This window comes from Juglans regia, chromosome 11, assembly GCF_001411555.2.
Source record: "Juglans regia cultivar Chandler chromosome 11, Walnut 2.0, whole genome shotgun sequence".
In the NCBI taxonomy this organism is placed as follows: Eukaryota; Viridiplantae; Streptophyta; class Magnoliopsida; order Fagales; family Juglandaceae; genus Juglans; species Juglans regia.
Genome location: NC_049911.1, coordinates 26,703,754 through 26,719,425, shown reverse-complemented (window position 1 = coordinate 26,719,425; position 15,672 = coordinate 26,703,754). Strand labels below are relative to the sequence as shown.

The following is a 15,672-nucleotide window of genomic DNA, read 5'->3' as shown; positions in this document are numbered from 1 at the left end:
GCATACTTGAACCTGCTGAAGGTGGCATTTATATGGACTGTGTTGGTATTTATACGGACTGTGTTGGTATTTTGTGGACTATATTGGTAATTTGTATGGACTGTGTTGGTATTTTTGTGGACTGTATTGATATTGTTGGTATTTTGTATACTGTATTGATATTTGTATGGACTATGTTGGTATTTTTGTGGACTGTGTCGTTATTTATATGGACTGTGTTGTTAATATTTATTCAATACTACTTTGATTTTTGGAACTTTGAATGGTAAAACATGCATGGCATGCAGAACTAGGAAATATATGGTGTATTTGTAAAATAAATAAAAAATCAAATATTATTAAAATATATAATATTATATTATTATTTTGACTTTAAGATAGCTAGTTCAATGTGGATCCCCTAACCAAAAGTTAAAATTCTAGCAAAACTTTGGACTTGCCAAGACCATTGCCAATGCTCTAACCCAGGCCAAAAGTCATATTTCCAGCGAATGAAAAACTTGCCTTTAACGATGATTATTCGATTGACTCTAAAATTATTTGATGCTCCAGATCTCAAAACTACTTTGCGCTCTCAAGTCTAACTTTCTCAAACCACCTAATTCTTGGCCTCTCCTATCACTCCCTCGCTTTCTCACCAAAACCGACCCACAGCGTGAAGCTTTAAGGATCGAAGGCCATGGTCATGGGTCTCGATGATCCAAGGCCAGATCGATCTCCAATGCCATGACCAACAACCATGGCATTGGATCTAGCTCAAAGCTCCAAGCAGGCCAGAGATGTTGTGAAAAACGATGCAAAAAAAGTAAAACAAAGTAAGAAATCAATCACATAACACAAAAATTTACGTGGTTCAATAACGTGCCCACGTTCACGGAATTGTAGAAGATTTTATTATCATAAAGAATATCAAATTAAACTTGGGGCGAAATACATTAATGTTTTAGAATGGTCATACGGTTCAAAATAAACATCTTTATAAGGTTACAAGGAGGAAGTCCTAATTTCAAGATTATCTCGTTATTCGCTCTAGTGCATGAACTCTCTATCTAAGTTTCGCTTGAGCAAGTTCATGCGTGAACCTTTTTGTTTGGCATTTCTTGAGTCACAAACCGGATTCAAGATTTTGCTCCATGGCCTAAGCCTCGTCGAAACTAAAAAAAAAAAAAAAAAAAGGTAACAAATCATTGTTGGAGTTTGGTTATCAAATCGGACTGCTACGAGAATGAACCAGACTCCACAAACCCAACAAGAGAACAAAGGCCATAGCCATGCATCTTGAAGCTCCAACCCAGCGTTAGATGATTGAATAAAGCTTTGGACATATTCATGGCCGTGAAAGGAGATCACCGATGACCAGCTATTCCTCTTCTTTCGACTGATCCTGTGTCATCCTCCTGTGTTTTGGGTTGGGTTTCCTTCAGAGGAGAGCAGCCAATACTCTTGAGTTTTGATTCTTTTACACTTATTTTTGGTTTCTGTTCTTGAAGGATTAATGGAGGTAAGGGAAGAGGGGAAGAATGGGTTCAAATCTCCGGCCCCGTTGTTCCTCTTATAGAATAAAAAAAAAAAAAAAAGTTTTTCTTGTGATGAGAGAGGGTTGAGAGACATACGTGCAGGAATGTGCTGCTTGTAAGTATCCAACCTTGCATTGCAATCATCACTCCAGGCTTCATATTCACAATTTTCTTCTTCTGTACATAACCTAGACGTACATGTGACATGTGGGAAATCTTACAAATGGTAACAATTGCATTAACACTTTACTTGTATATTGCTAGATGCATTCTTTTAATTACCTATGGCAACACAGTTCGCCATTGTCTAGGTGGTATATATATATATATATATATATATATATATATATGTTATGCTCGATCGGGCCATTAATTTTGTGCTAGTTTAAAATGCTTTCGCGTATATTGATCATGTTTTTTTGGCTTTAGACACCTGTTCGGAATTTATTCCAGAACAGAGAACATATATATGGCCATTGACAGAGGGATGATGATAGAAGTGAGAACACAAATTATTCAATCTAAGATCAGAGGGGCTTAATTAATTCCTTCAGCTGATCCTCATGATGTAGCTTTGGAGCTTGGAGATGATGATGACTAATAACAACCAAGGTACCAGCTTTCTGGCCAAAGATCAGTACCAAGGCTACCAATAAGCTGCATCGTCTACTTGTTCCATTACCATGTTTCTACAATTGTTAAAAGTTGGGTGTAACTTAGGTTTTTTAGTAAAGACTTTTGAGCCATGAAAAATAAGATGCTGATCATCTACTAAATATAAATTTCAAGTGTACAAGCTGGGTGCCGTTTTCAAATATGAAAGATGAGATTTGTCAAATTAACCATAAAGGATCATGTGGCGGGTGTGGGACATGCATGTATTAGATGAATTTGGCTTATAATTTGTGACAATTTGCCTCATGAGGTGTTGCTCTTGTATATATATATATATCATGTGTATTTGGCTTCTTCTATTTTAATAAAACTCTTAATTACTGATTAAAAAAAATTACCAATATTTTTCGTGAAATAAATACATGATATATATACTAAAATTACTACAAATTTTATTCTAAAAACTTTACAAACTTCATGCAATTAGTAGTGCAGCATCGTTAGCTAATTAATGCATGTACGTACGTAATAAATATTAATTTAAATTATTTTTTATTTTAACTTTTAGTTTGGTGATACAAAGTCTATATATATATATATATATATATAATATGTAATAAAGCCGATAATTCAGAGTATAAAATATTCGATTTTGAAAAGTACTATATATAAAAATTAAGATCCTGCCTTTATTAAAGATTGTGTCACATGCTTTTATTTTTGTGGATTTTAACAGTCCAACTTTAATTAAATGTAAGAATTATTATAATTTGACGGTTTAGATATTTTCAAATTATAATAATATATAACTCAACTTTAGAAGCACCAATAGCAGCCGAAATAATATAGAATCAAAGGAGTAGAATTTCAGTGGTTTAATTAGCTGCACGCATTAACATATAGTACTTATGCATGGCATTAATGCTAGCTTGCTGGTCCACTTTTACCTACCATGAAATGGATGTCTCAACCCCTGATTACCAACAACATGACTGCCTTGCACGGATGAAGGGAATTTAATTCCTAATAAGCATCTCTGAACTCCTCTACCCATTGATAGATCATGTCACAAGTGCTGAAGGACAAGTACCATTAATGTCTGATTAATGCATATCATGCCTCATATAACTACTGAATGTAATATTCTCTTTTGCTTTAAATTATAAATTACTCTTTCACACACATCATTGCAGATATCCAATTTTATTCAAAAACAGTCCTCCAATATTGGCCATATTAAGGCTTACATGTGTATATATATAATAGGGATGAAAAGAATTTGTAAGGTAAATGATCCCTAGTAGTACTTGTACTTTTGTACTACTTCTTGGGAGCCAGCTTTCCTTTGATTTTGTCAATGTCTTTGCTACCAACCTGAAAGGCTATAGCCAACACATCGTCTGGCACGGGTGGTGTTGCCGTGAAAAGTGTCGGAGCAATGGCTTGGGTGCCGGGGAATTGGCTATTGAAGGCCGCGATCACAGAAGCGGGCTTGTCGCCGTTGTTCTTCTGAAAATGGACGAGTCCCTTGGGAAACAGAAAGATTTCACCTTTCTTAATGGTCTTGGCGATTAGCTTGTTTGCTGTGGTGATGAAGCCCACATCCAGCTCGCCTTCCAGCACGAACACGATCTCAGTGCCACGCGGGTGGGTGTGAGGAGGGTTAAGCCCACCGGGGGCATAGTCGATTCGTGCCATCGACACCCCCAGGGTGTTGAGACCTGGAATCTGATTCACGTTGGCCGGCTTTGCAACTGAACCAAACGAGTTGTTAACAAGTCCTGGCTTAGCCAGACCGTCGAAGGTGAAATCAGCTGCCGTTACATTTGCCTCGTCCTTGCATAAAAATCCGTTCACCTTTTTATCTGTTACATGAATGAGTACGTACCGCGTACGTATATGAGAAAGTACATTCAACCCAACAAAATTATATATATCTACCCTGAGCATTCAAATAAATATTATATCGTATCATATACCTGAAGTGGGAGCAGCAACGCAGAGATCCTGAAGGGAGTCAGGATCGGATGCGACAGCAGAGCTGAAGATTGCAGTAGTAAAGATGACCAGACATGCAAGAACGTCTGCCATCATGTTTTGAGATAACTAGAAAGAGATTGCTATATTTAGTTCAACCAAGAAAAGGGTACTGGAATGTGCTTGGTTTGAATATGGAGAAAGAACAGCCAACTGCTTCATTTATATACAGATATAAGAAACAGATAGATAGGGAGAGGTTCTGATGTGATGCCCAAGCAGAGAATATGATTTCAACTTAAATCCAAAGCAAAGAAATTAAATATTTAATTATGAAGAAGAAAACCATATACATCTGTGTTACCCTTTTTTCTGATGCACTATTTAGATTTGAATGTGTTGCTTAAACTTCAAAAACGAAATTAATGGCGCTGGAAAAACATACCTAACTGCTGCTTTTCTTTCTTTTTGGAGCAAACTTGCCAATTAAGAGAGAACTTTAGAAGTGATATAACTTTTAAAAGTAATGTTACTTATCATTTTAATTTTTATCATCTTTTTATTATTTTATTATGTGATATTAGATAATTAGAAATTATTTATTATATTTTTTTAATGAATTTATTATTTAATATCATATTATAAGATGATAAGATGATAATTAAAAAAAAATACATATATATATATATTTAATATATGAGTAGATTTTTTATAACTTTAAACCAATCACAACGGGCAGGCCAACTCAAAGAAGCGTGGTTGGTGAGACATGATAAGGATAAATAGCAACTTTATCCGTACAGTCAAAAAAAAGAGGACGCAGAAATTAACAATCTGTCTGAAAATTTACCCAAGAAAGGGCAGTAAACACAAAGCATCATTTACCGAACTCAACAACTCATCGCGCTGAAGAATGGGCCAGTCAGATGGGACAACACGACCACTTGCTTTATTATGCCTTTACTTTTGCTGCACTACGTGTTTATTTTCCCACTTTCCCTAACAAAACAAAATTAACTTTGTGTATAATCAATCACGCTAGCAGAGTAGCTAAAAAGTGGATATTGCATCATAGTTCCTGAGGATATAAATATTTATGCGCGAGAAAACGATGAATAATATGAGAAAAAACACCCATCTAAGAAAAATGTATTCGGCAGGTCGAGAGATTCTTTCTGTGAGAGAGAGAGAGAGAGAGAGAGAGTCCATCTATGATACCCTTTTTACTAACTCGACCTCAATTTCTACAAAAATAATTGGTATTCAGAAGGTGATAATTAAGGCTTTTCTGCTTATGGCCTTGTCCCCGACTGTTTTAATTGACCAATTAAATTGAGTTAAGTACAATCTCACAAGAAGTCTTAGACAGATTGATGATATAAGGACTATTGTAGTTCCAAAACTCCAAAGAACAGAAGTGCACATGGGGAAGCTAGGTACTATTGAGTAATAATGTCACATTGTTTATGGATGATATATTGGACATGTTTATAAGGAATGAACAATCATCTCTTATAGAATCGATTTTATAAGATAAGTTAAGTCTATAAATTTCTTCATGATATCAAAGACTATTGCAGGATAAATGGAAGCTCACACTACTTATCTCATGACATGGACCAAGAAAGATACTGGTCTGCAAGTGAATGAGGGTGTTGAGAAATAATCTCATATTATCTGTGGACAAGATCTTGGATATGTTTATAAAAAATGAGCAATCATCTCTTGTAAAATTGATTTTATGAGATGAATTAATCTCATAAATTTTCGATCATGATTCCTTGCTTTGTGTCAGATCCTCCAGCCTTACAAACATTAAACATAACGAAGGATAGAAGGAATAAATGAACTTCTATTTCCAAAAATGTCCAGAGTATAATTCCAAGTTCTGAAATTCATAAATGTTTTACACCTTGCCTGAAAACTGTGACATTGTTGAGGCTATGTGCAAATGCGAACAAAGCTAGCCGAGAGAGAAAGAGGGGGGAACCCCCCAAAATAGAAGAAGAATAAAAGAGTTGACGTGAAGCAACTATCCAGATGATCTCCAGATCCTTCCCTCCAGTGAAACCACCATAACAGAAACATCATCATGATATTTGCGTCTATCCCCATGTGGAATATCCAGCAACTCATGAAAATCCATTCCTGCAAAAAATCATCCGGAAGCACTCATAAGAATGACAAAGCAAATACAAGCAGATCATTTTTACTGCCATCCATCATTAGGGTTCTCTTTCATGGTCTTTTGTCCTAATTAGTCTCTAATTCAGGAAAGCAAAGTTTTTTTTTTTTGCTAAATAAACATACGAGGGATGTTACAGCCCAGGATCGAACTGGGGACCTTTAGTGTGTAAGACTAGGAAAGCAAAGTTCAAGCAAGAGATTATATCTAATAATAAAGCAGAATAGCATACCCAGTGGTATCAACCCTCTCTAATAGCTCTATACTGGCTTTCAAAAACTTTTCAGAAAGTCTACAGATTATATCATCATCAGAAATTACCCACTACTTGAGCAAGAAATGTTCTTAATGGAACATACAAAAGCAACACGTTGTCATCCATGCATATTAAACTGAAAGAGGAGACATTCTACTCTTGTCTGCCCACCTAACTCATTTCTTTTTCCTTTCCAAATGAAAAAGACTAGTAAGTTAATCAATTTACCATTCTTTTTGGCAGCACGAAAGAGAAGCTCTGCAATAAGGTATTGGGCAGGATCACCTTCAGGAACATTTTCTATGAACCAAGTGACATGGGCAACTACCTCCTCGTTGCTAAAGTACTGGTAAAGTCCATCAGAGGAGAGTACTAGGAATCGATCGCTCGAGGAAAGTCGGTGGTGAAGAAGGAAAGGAATGCAGCTGACATAAGGAACATTTCCCACATAATCAATCCGAAACATCCCCAGCAGAGCTTCATTACAAGTTGGCTGCACCCAACAAGTGAAATTAAAAAAATGTTGAAATGCAATGACACAAAAAATACATGAGAGATGGATTAAATGGAGGGTCTGCAAAAGTAGACATCAATGATACCCCTTTCAAGTAAATGAAAGGATGCAAAGTGGTCTTAATTAACCTCTTGAGTTGCATGATCTGAACTTCATTGTAGTCCCACACTATGCCTTAAGATGCATTACAAGCCAAGTAACTCTTGGAAGAATCATAACCGGATTGAAGGAACAAGAGTAAACTGCCTAACATGGAGCTTAAATCCAGACGATCACACCATTGATAGTGTATCCCATGAAATGTGTCTAATGCTCCAAAAAATGAGTGATTATTATACGATCTATCTCTTAAGGTCACACTTTACAGCTATCTGCCCTGTCCATGACAGAGCCCTAAGTGGTCCATGATTACATGGTGTGAGAAAATCATGATCAACTTCTATTCAGAAAAGCTCCTATGGACAACCCAACTTTGGTCCTAGCTAAAGAACTGCATGATTCACAATCTCCAAAGCAAACTATTTAGATATACCCCCATCAGTTAAACTGCTTTTGCTCCCAAATCCCACTGAATGTGACCCAACATTAAGTACACAGCTGCAGTGACTGACAGCTGAAAGAGAAATGGCAAGATCATGGTTGTATGTTTGGAGAAAGTGAAGAGTAAAGACTTGGAATCAAACCAGGTAACAATCACGCTAACAGAAAGTTTAAAACAGCAATCATAGATACAACCAAACCAACTTTTTCCTCACAGTGCTAAAAATTGTTTTCTTTTCCTTACTGCTTAATATTTTTAATATTTTTCCTCACAATGCTATAAATATGGTGGTTTAGGAGAGGGTTGGTGTACTAGATAAGTTAGAGGGGCACATGGAAGGGGGCTATGGAAGTACATTAGAAAAGGGTGGGAGGTTTTTTACCGACACACTAGATTTCAGGTGGGATCAGGTGCCAAGATCAGATTTTGGAAGGATGCATGGTGTGGTAACAGTGCCCTCCAAGAGTTGTTTCCTATTCTATTCCTGATAGCAAGTGCCCAAGATGCTACAATGGCGGAAGTTATGAGAATCTCAAGAGGGGGTATTCACTGGAATATCAATTTCAACCGGGCGGCACAGGATTGGGAGATGGAGGTTTTTGCAGATTTTTATAGTTTTCTGTACTCTTATCGTCCAAATATTCAGCATGAAGATAGTCTCTGGTGAATTCCTGCAAGAAAAGGGATTTTCACTGTTCGTTCCTATTATGAGGTCTTTGCACAAGTGCCTGAGGCACAGTTTCCCTGGAGAAGGCTCTGGCGACACAAGGCCCCTCCCAAAGCTTCTTTTTTTGTGTGGACGGCAGCATTAGGCAAGATTCTTACTACAGATAATCTGAGAAAGAAGAAGATAATCATCGTAGACTAGTGTTGTATGTGTAAAAGAGGGGGTGAGTCGATGAATCATTTACTCTTACATTGTGAGATAGCCAGGACGCTCTGGAATGAGGTGTTTAAAAGGATGGATCTAGCATGGGTTATGCCGAAATCTGTGGTGGATATATTGGCGTGTTGGACATTTATCCGAGGTGTGCACCAAATCAAAGAGATTTGGAAGATGATTCCTATTTGTATCATGTGGTGCTTGTGGCAGGAGTAAAATGAGAGGACGTTTGAAGAGAAGGAGAGATCGATGGAGGAGCTAAAAATTTTCCTTTTTATGACTCTTTGTACTTGGGCCATTGCTGTGAACTTTAATGGCATGGAACTTCATGATTTCTTAGTTTCTAGCGTGCCTTCGTAAATAGAGCATACTTTTTTGTAACTGGCAGTTGTTGCCCATCTTTGTTAATAATACTTATTTTACTTATAAAAAAATATATATATTTTTAATGCCTACTGCTCAAGGATGGGTCACCTCAACTTTGGGCCTGGTTAAAGAACTGCACGATTCACATTTTCTGAAGCAAAATGTTATGAATATTGCTTAGACTGCAAATTGGGTAGTAGTTTGAGGAGGCTTTGTGCATTTATACCAAATAATATCGATACAAGAGAAAAAAAAGATATAAAAGGGTTCTGGGAGATCAGTTTTGTATGTGTGCGTGTGTGTGAGAGAGAGAGAGAGAGGTCTTCTGTCTTTTAGGAACAGCTAATGGATTAAGGGGAAGAGAAATAGTTGCACTCAGAAAAAAAAAAATCCTATTCTTGAGCAACAAAGTATGCATCATGTTCCCTTGGTGGCATGTAGTCCTCTTTTCTCTAGTAACATTGTAGTTATGCCTACTGCAGAGCACAAAGGCATGTTTCTACACAGACATAACATGTACATCTTATGGATGCAATTGAGCTGAAACATTCAATGAAATGTTGTGCAGCTAAGAAACAACAAATACAAAAGCAACTAACCTTCTTCAGGAACCCAGCACCGAACGCTCTGGTGACTTTCAGTTGACCCTTAACTCGATCATTAAACACAGCCTGGTTATCATCAGGATGTTCTGCCCGAATTCTGAAAACTTCCTGCAACAGAAAATAAAATAACACAAATTGTTGGCACATAATCCCAAAATTTCATCATAATTTTCTCTTCCTTCATCTATTTCTCTTTTGCTAATTTCCTTAATCCATTTCTAGTTTCAGGCAAATGAATTTAAAACAATATAGTTTGATTTCTTTATAATCCTAAATGAAGGCAGTTCATTATGAAGTCTAACTTAATCAATGAACAAAAACTTCAGGCAACTCATTGGTTAAACCACTAGAAGGCATGGATATGGCAACTAATTCTGACATTCAGATTTAATTAACAGGACCAGGAAGATGATTACTTGTTGCTTGAGCAAATAATTAATTACGGTTCCAGTGCAATGAGAAATAGTTTTTTTTTTTTTATTGGCACCGGGTGTTGGGGAACAGTGTCCCGACTAATCCCGGGGGTGCACAGGCCCTTGGCAAGGAGTTTCCTGTAAGTGTACTATGGGTAATTCAAGGGGAAAATCCCCCAGTCCGATAGGCGATAGTCCCTAGAGATTGTTTGCACCCAGTAAGATTCGAACCTTAGACTTGGAGGGAGCATACCTCCAGCCCAAGGCCTTTCCCACAAATAGTTCCTAACCACGTGTTTGGTACATAAAAGCCACAAATTAAATTAAAAATATACAACAAAGAGGCTGTAATTTAGAAGAAATACGTTCTTGTTTTCTCAGTATAACTGAACCAAAAGGCTGATTCTAAAATGCGGAGGACAGACCGTAGCCATAGTCAATCACTGCTATAAATATGACTTCCATATGCATGAACAGACAAGGACAGGGGTGAAGGCTACTTATCAAAAAAAAAAAGGACAGCAATTTACAAAATCACGAAAAGGGCAAGGGTAAAAATGCACCTACACCCCTGTGGTTTAGTGTGGTTTTATTGCCTTCCCCTCAATTTCAAATTTTTTTAATCATACTCCTTTTTGTATCCAGTAGTCCTGATCAATTAATTTCATTTTCACTTTATGTTAAAATCATCAATATAAATTAGTCATATAAGATGAACATAATCCCAGATTCCCATACACTCACTACCCACATCTCTCTCTGATCACATCTATTGGGATATACAATTGTTCTCCCGCGACAAATTTTTTTTAATGGTTTCAAAGGAAACTAGTTTAATTGAATAATTGGATACCATAGGAGCATGATTATAAAAATATAAACCTGAGGGATGTTAATGGAGCTGCATCAAGCAACATGGTATCTAGGTGTATTTTAACCAAAGATGATTGAGAAATGCCAAAGACAGATCCAAAAAGCAAGATGATATAGATTTGTTATAGAAATGTCACCTCTTCAACACTTGTACTGTGATCGGTGGAAAGCTGAACAGCTCTCATCTTTAATCTGCATAACGAAATCTCCCGGTTTTTATTTATTTTGTTAATCTGACTGTTCTGATTATGCATAGGAGAATCTTCAGATATTCTGTCCAGTTCCATACGCACTAATGACTCTCTAGATCTGTTTCGATACTTCATATCATCTTTCAAAAAATTTGGATTAGGATAACGGTCATTTGGCCTTTCCTGAGCCAAGATCACACGGCTATCCCCAAGGTTCATGACATACACATCCTGATCCTTCATTAACATCACTAGAACACATGACCCCATCAAAGCAAGCTCTGGGTTTTTGTCAAGAGCTTTTTCCACCATTTCCATGTAATCCTCTTCAGTCCTTTCAAGAGCTCGAGCCATCGCCCTTAAAACTGTATCATGATCAACAACACCAGATTTGCATCTCCTAATAGGTCCTGAGGGTTCCACCATTCTCTCTTCAACACAAGTCTCCTCTCTGTGCCAATCATAATTCCAAGGAAAAAGTTTCTTTCGCAAGGACTTTTGCTTCCGATACATTTTTCTAATCTTTGAACCAATTAATGACTTTCTAGTATTCTGTCTTTCCCTTGAAACACAAAGAGCAGTTGCACCTTGATTAATGGATTCAACCCCAACCCCAACATCTTCACCTGATGTGGTCGGATCTTCACCCCGATGGCTACAACTATCGATTTTGGGGTTTAATGAGCAAGATATTTCCTGATCTTCTTGTGAGGTTTCTCGACTCAATTGAAAATCCCATGAAACCTTTCTTTGGTTCCCGACCTCTGAGACTAGCATAGAACCCTGTCCATCCCAAGGCTCCATCTGAAGTAGCTCATAAAGACGCATGCTTTTCCTGCTGTGACCAGTCAAGTTTGCGGTTGCAACTGAAATGGCTGCACATCCAGAAATGCTGGGCTTCTCACCATTGGTTTCGACACCATTCCTAACTTCTTCATTTTCCTCTACTATTTCACAGTTAGAAGATTGACCTCTGATAATTACAGGCCTACATGAATCCTCTAAACTACAAGAAATCACTTTACTCGAATGAGGTTTCGGCTGGTCCTCCTTCCTGGACTCTGATGTTGCTTCTGTTTTTCCAGTCTCATGGAGTTTGGGTTTTAATTGATCATTAATAGGTTTATCTTCATAATCCCAAAGCAGTCCTTCCAGTTCTCTGTCTATAGCTTTGTAGAGATGGCTCATCAGAAAGTCTGGCGCATCTGGCCCACTAAAACCATCATATATTCCAATAAATAACCATCCCTGTTCTTCAGAAAGCACAACCTGTACCCTATCTTCACCAGCCTTGCCATGAGCCCATTGCAAATTGTGAGTACATCTATATTCCCCTTCCGATGGCACCCCATCAAGAAAGTTTCGTGAGGCATCTGGTCGAAACTTTGGCTCCTTAGAATGCCAGGCCAATTGAGACACAGGATTGAAGAAAAACCGTTGCATCCATCCATGTCCCCCAGAATGTTTTGAGAATGTCCGGGAGAAAGTGCTCCTCATCGGTCCACTCACACTCCTCATGAGACGGTGGAGACCTGCTCTTTGACGAACTCGTGCAAGTGGTGCAGAGAAGTTAGATTTATCAGTAGCATCAAGTGGACCAGACATCACACCCTTCTCGATCGGCCCGGACATGAAACCACCTCCTCTTTCCAAAGGACCTGAAGCAAAGCCTCTTTCAAGAGGTCCAGACATGAATCCGTTCAATGGCCCGGAGCAATGAGGAACAGGCTGCAAAGGGATTGCAGCAAATGAGGAGGTACTTTCAAACGATGCAGCAGGCTCTTGGACATCGCTGGCAAACAATGCACTCTGGTTACCAGTTCTCGCCGTAGAAACATTGGCACTGACAGAAGCCCCTGAGATGGTTCTAAATGTTGTTTCCGGGATGGTCTTACTTGGTCTGTGTAACCCAGAGGGATCATCTATCAGGTCATGTCTAAATGACCCACTTAAAGTTTCAGAATCAAGGGTGCTCGAATCAACAGTATACCTTTCAGAGTTTGATGGGGTAATGGCAGGAGATTCAAAAATCGAGGGCCTAACGTAACAAAAGGAATGGCCTAATCCTTCATCTAATGGGTCTAAGAACTCTAAATCAACGCCATTTTTCTCACTGAAAGGCACAAAACAGCCGACAACACGAGAAGTGCCGTTACCCATTAATTACTTTTAGAACTTAAAAGAGATACCTCTGAGAAGGAGGGTTTATGTAACTATGCACCATGAACAAGTATAGAAGAAAAGAAATCAGCCGAATTGGCAAAAACCCAATAAAGCCCAGAACCACCTTGCTATTATTTTGGTGCCTACGCATCATCAGTCTCTGACTCAAAGCCTAGTGTTTTGCATTTAACATAGACCCAACCTTTTGTGTGCCAGTTAGTGCAAACCAGCAAATTTCTCTCGTCAATTAGAATAGCAGGCAGAAAATATCGAAACAAATCAACAACTACAAACGGTAAAATCCCATGATCTGACCTTGTGGATAGTGGTAAAGCAAGAATAAAGCAGTGGATCGAGCAGAGCCGCAAACAGATCTAGGAGCGACAAAGGACTGTGAATCAATGAATGGAACACATCAGAAACAAACAAAGACACAAACCCATTTCAGATTATCTTTGTGGAATCTGACAAATATCCAAATAAGAAAAAGCAATACACCCCATATGATTGAATCATGCAGATTGCGGACAATAGGAGAAAAACGCTAACACAGCGTTGCAAGGGAATTTAAAAAGGAAAAAACAAAAAAAAAAAGCCTACAGCAAATAGTTTTATCGCGAGAAATCAAAGATTGAAAGCTGGAGTACGTATTTTGACTAAATGGGGAAGAGCAGAACAGAGCAGGGCAGAGAGGAGAAGAGAAAATGTGGGTATCGGTTGAAACATATTTATAGTCGAGAAAATATACATAAAAAAATAGGGATTTGGTCTGATGATGATGAAGAATCAAAGTTGAGTTCACCAAGCAGAGTCTCTGTCTCGGGGTTTTCAAATGGTTTGGGAGGGTAAATACTATAAAATAAAAACCCACTCCAACCCAAAAACAATTAATACAAAAATCAAAAGATAAAAACCACAAAAGTATATAATATTATAATTACATTGAGAAGGAGGAACTGTTCATTTCTCTGCCTTTAATTCTATAAGATTTTTCAGCGAATGATTGGGCTGTGTATTGGTGGTGTTGGAGTCAATAAATAACCACTAACCCCATCATCATTCTCATCAATGAAATTGGATAGGTGGGGACGCCACCATTTTTGTTTTACCGTAATTTCATTGAAGGATAAAAGAAATGAAACTGAATTTTAGTCAACAAAATTCCAATGCTATAAAACCAGTACAATTCACAAATACTCAGTAAATAGTTATGGTGGGAGAGGATTGAATTGACTCGGTGAGAAGGAGGTGGTGATACTTCTCCGAGAGAGCACTGCCAGGGATGAATGTAGGGGGGACCAGAGGTTCCTGTCCCCACCAAAATTAGTGAGGGGAAAAAAATCTTACCCATCTTTTCTTTTCTGCTTATCTTGTCACCAAAATTTGAAAAATGAGAAAAATATGAGGATTTTTTTTTATTTGATATAATTTTAAAATGTGTAAGTCGTGTTTTTTTTTTTAAAGTAATAATATTATTAAAAAAATAATTTTTTTATATAAATATTATATTTGCTCATTTTTTTCAAAAAAAATATGTAGTACTTGTATATTCTAAAATTGTAAATGTAATTTCTCCAAAATAATTTAGTTTCTATTTTGAATTTAATTTCCCATTTCGCTTAATGAAAATGAATGCCAATTTATTATTTCATAAATATATTTTTTTCACTAGTAAATTCCAACTGCACCAATCTGTTATTCGTTTCATTTCTCTAAAAGATGAACAAATAAATCGCCTCAATGACTCATTGGACAAACTCAAGAGAGCATGAAGTATGTCCCTGAGATCTCCATAACTAAGATATGTTTTCTTAAAGAAATATCAATATTATAAACTTTTTACTATAGAGATTTACAATCTTGCATAGTCCACGACTCCACGTGGTCACTTTAATTTTCGAGTATCAAATTTAGGATGAGACCGACCATCTCGATCGGTAGACTGTACCGATCACTTCCTTTTCTTTTTTTTCTTTTTTTTTTTTTTTGTAATTCTGTGTTTTTAATATTTAAAAAAAAAAGATTAATAAAAATACAAAAAAAAAATACAAAATGGAGATCAAAAGCGTCGGTTCAAAAAACATTATCCATCAATTTAATTCTAAAATTTAAATAAAATAGAAAAAACTCGGTCAAGTCAACCACACCAGCCATTAGGTTGTTAAGGACTCTCTTTGGTGATTGAAGACTGCCCACTAACAGCATTTTCATTAGTTTCCTCGTAACTTTTTTTTTCTATAATTTGAGGAAAATTTTAGAAAATATTTTCAAAACCTCCCTCTATCCCAATCCCTATTTTAAAAATAAAATTTAAGAAATAAATAGTGGTCATTTCCTAAATCACTTTTATTAATACTTTATTCATTTCAATTAAATTAATTATTCTTCCAATCATCTATACTTTCTCTTATACTCATATTTGTTATAGTTTTAAATAATAATTTTAAAAATAATTTAAATAGCTACGGAAATATAAAAAAATATTAACAAATATTAAAAATAATTTAATTTTTTATTTAAAATATTCACTAGAGTAATAGTTCAAAACATAAGAAAAAATATTTAGTTAAATT

General features: G+C 36.8%; 2 protein-coding genes across 3 annotated transcripts; both read right to left on the bottom strand.

The window, feature by feature from the left end:
• Positions 1-3,189: 3,189 nt before the first annotated feature.
• LOC109007764 (germin-like protein subfamily 2 member 4) lies at positions 3,190-4,549 on the bottom strand. Its single transcript, XM_018987591.2, has 2 exons — positions 4,112-4,549; positions 3,190-3,997 (listed from the first exon to the last, which is right to left on the bottom strand). Exons 1-2 carry the CDS (start codon positions 4,224-4,226, stop codon positions 3,453-3,455), a joined length of 660 nt encoding a protein of 219 aa, XP_018843136.1. The 5' UTR covers positions 4,227-4,549; the 3' UTR covers positions 3,190-3,452.
• A 1,394-nt stretch (positions 4,550-5,943) lies between these two features.
• Positions 5,944-14,112, bottom strand: LOC109007763 (protein phosphatase 2C 32-like). 2 transcript variants are annotated; one of them, XM_018987590.2, is made up of 5 exons: positions 14,041-14,112; positions 10,883-13,490; positions 9,454-9,567; positions 6,779-7,043; positions 5,944-6,257 (listed from the first exon to the last, which is right to left on the bottom strand). In XM_018987590.2, exons 2-5 carry the CDS (start codon positions 13,094-13,096, stop codon positions 6,142-6,144), a joined length of 2,709 nt encoding a protein of 902 aa, XP_018843135.1. In that variant the 5' UTR covers positions 13,097-13,490; positions 14,041-14,112; the 3' UTR covers positions 5,944-6,141. The 2 variants fall into 2 exon arrangements, with proteins under 2 accessions (XP_018843135.1, XP_018843134.1); XM_018987589.2 differs by lacking the exon at positions 14,041-14,112 and having other exon boundaries at positions 10,883-13,951.
• Between the last annotated feature and the right edge of the window lie 1,560 nt (positions 14,113-15,672).

Excerpts from the sequence above, each read along its gene's own strand:
- LOC109007764 (XM_018987591.2), bottom strand. The coding sequence starts at position 4,226 with ATGATGGCAGACGTTCTTGCATGTCTGGTCATCTTTACTACTGCAATC. Across the intron at positions 3,998-4,111 it reads CGTTGCTGCTCCCACTTCAG|ATAAAAAGGTGAACGGATTT; the intron begins GTATATGATACG and ends TTCATGTAACAG.
- LOC109007763 (XM_018987590.2), bottom strand. The coding sequence starts at position 13,096 with ATGGGTAACGGCACTTCTCGTGTTGTCGGCTGTTTTGTGCCTTTCAGT. Across the intron at positions 9,568-10,882 it reads ACAGTACAAGTGTTGAAGAG|GAAGTTTTCAGAATTCGGGC; the intron begins GTGACATTTCTA and ends TTTCTGTTGCAG. Across the intron at positions 7,044-9,453 it reads GTGCTGGGTTCCTGAAGAAG|CCAACTTGTAATGAAGCTCT; the intron begins GTTAGTTGCTTT and ends TGTTGGGTGCAG.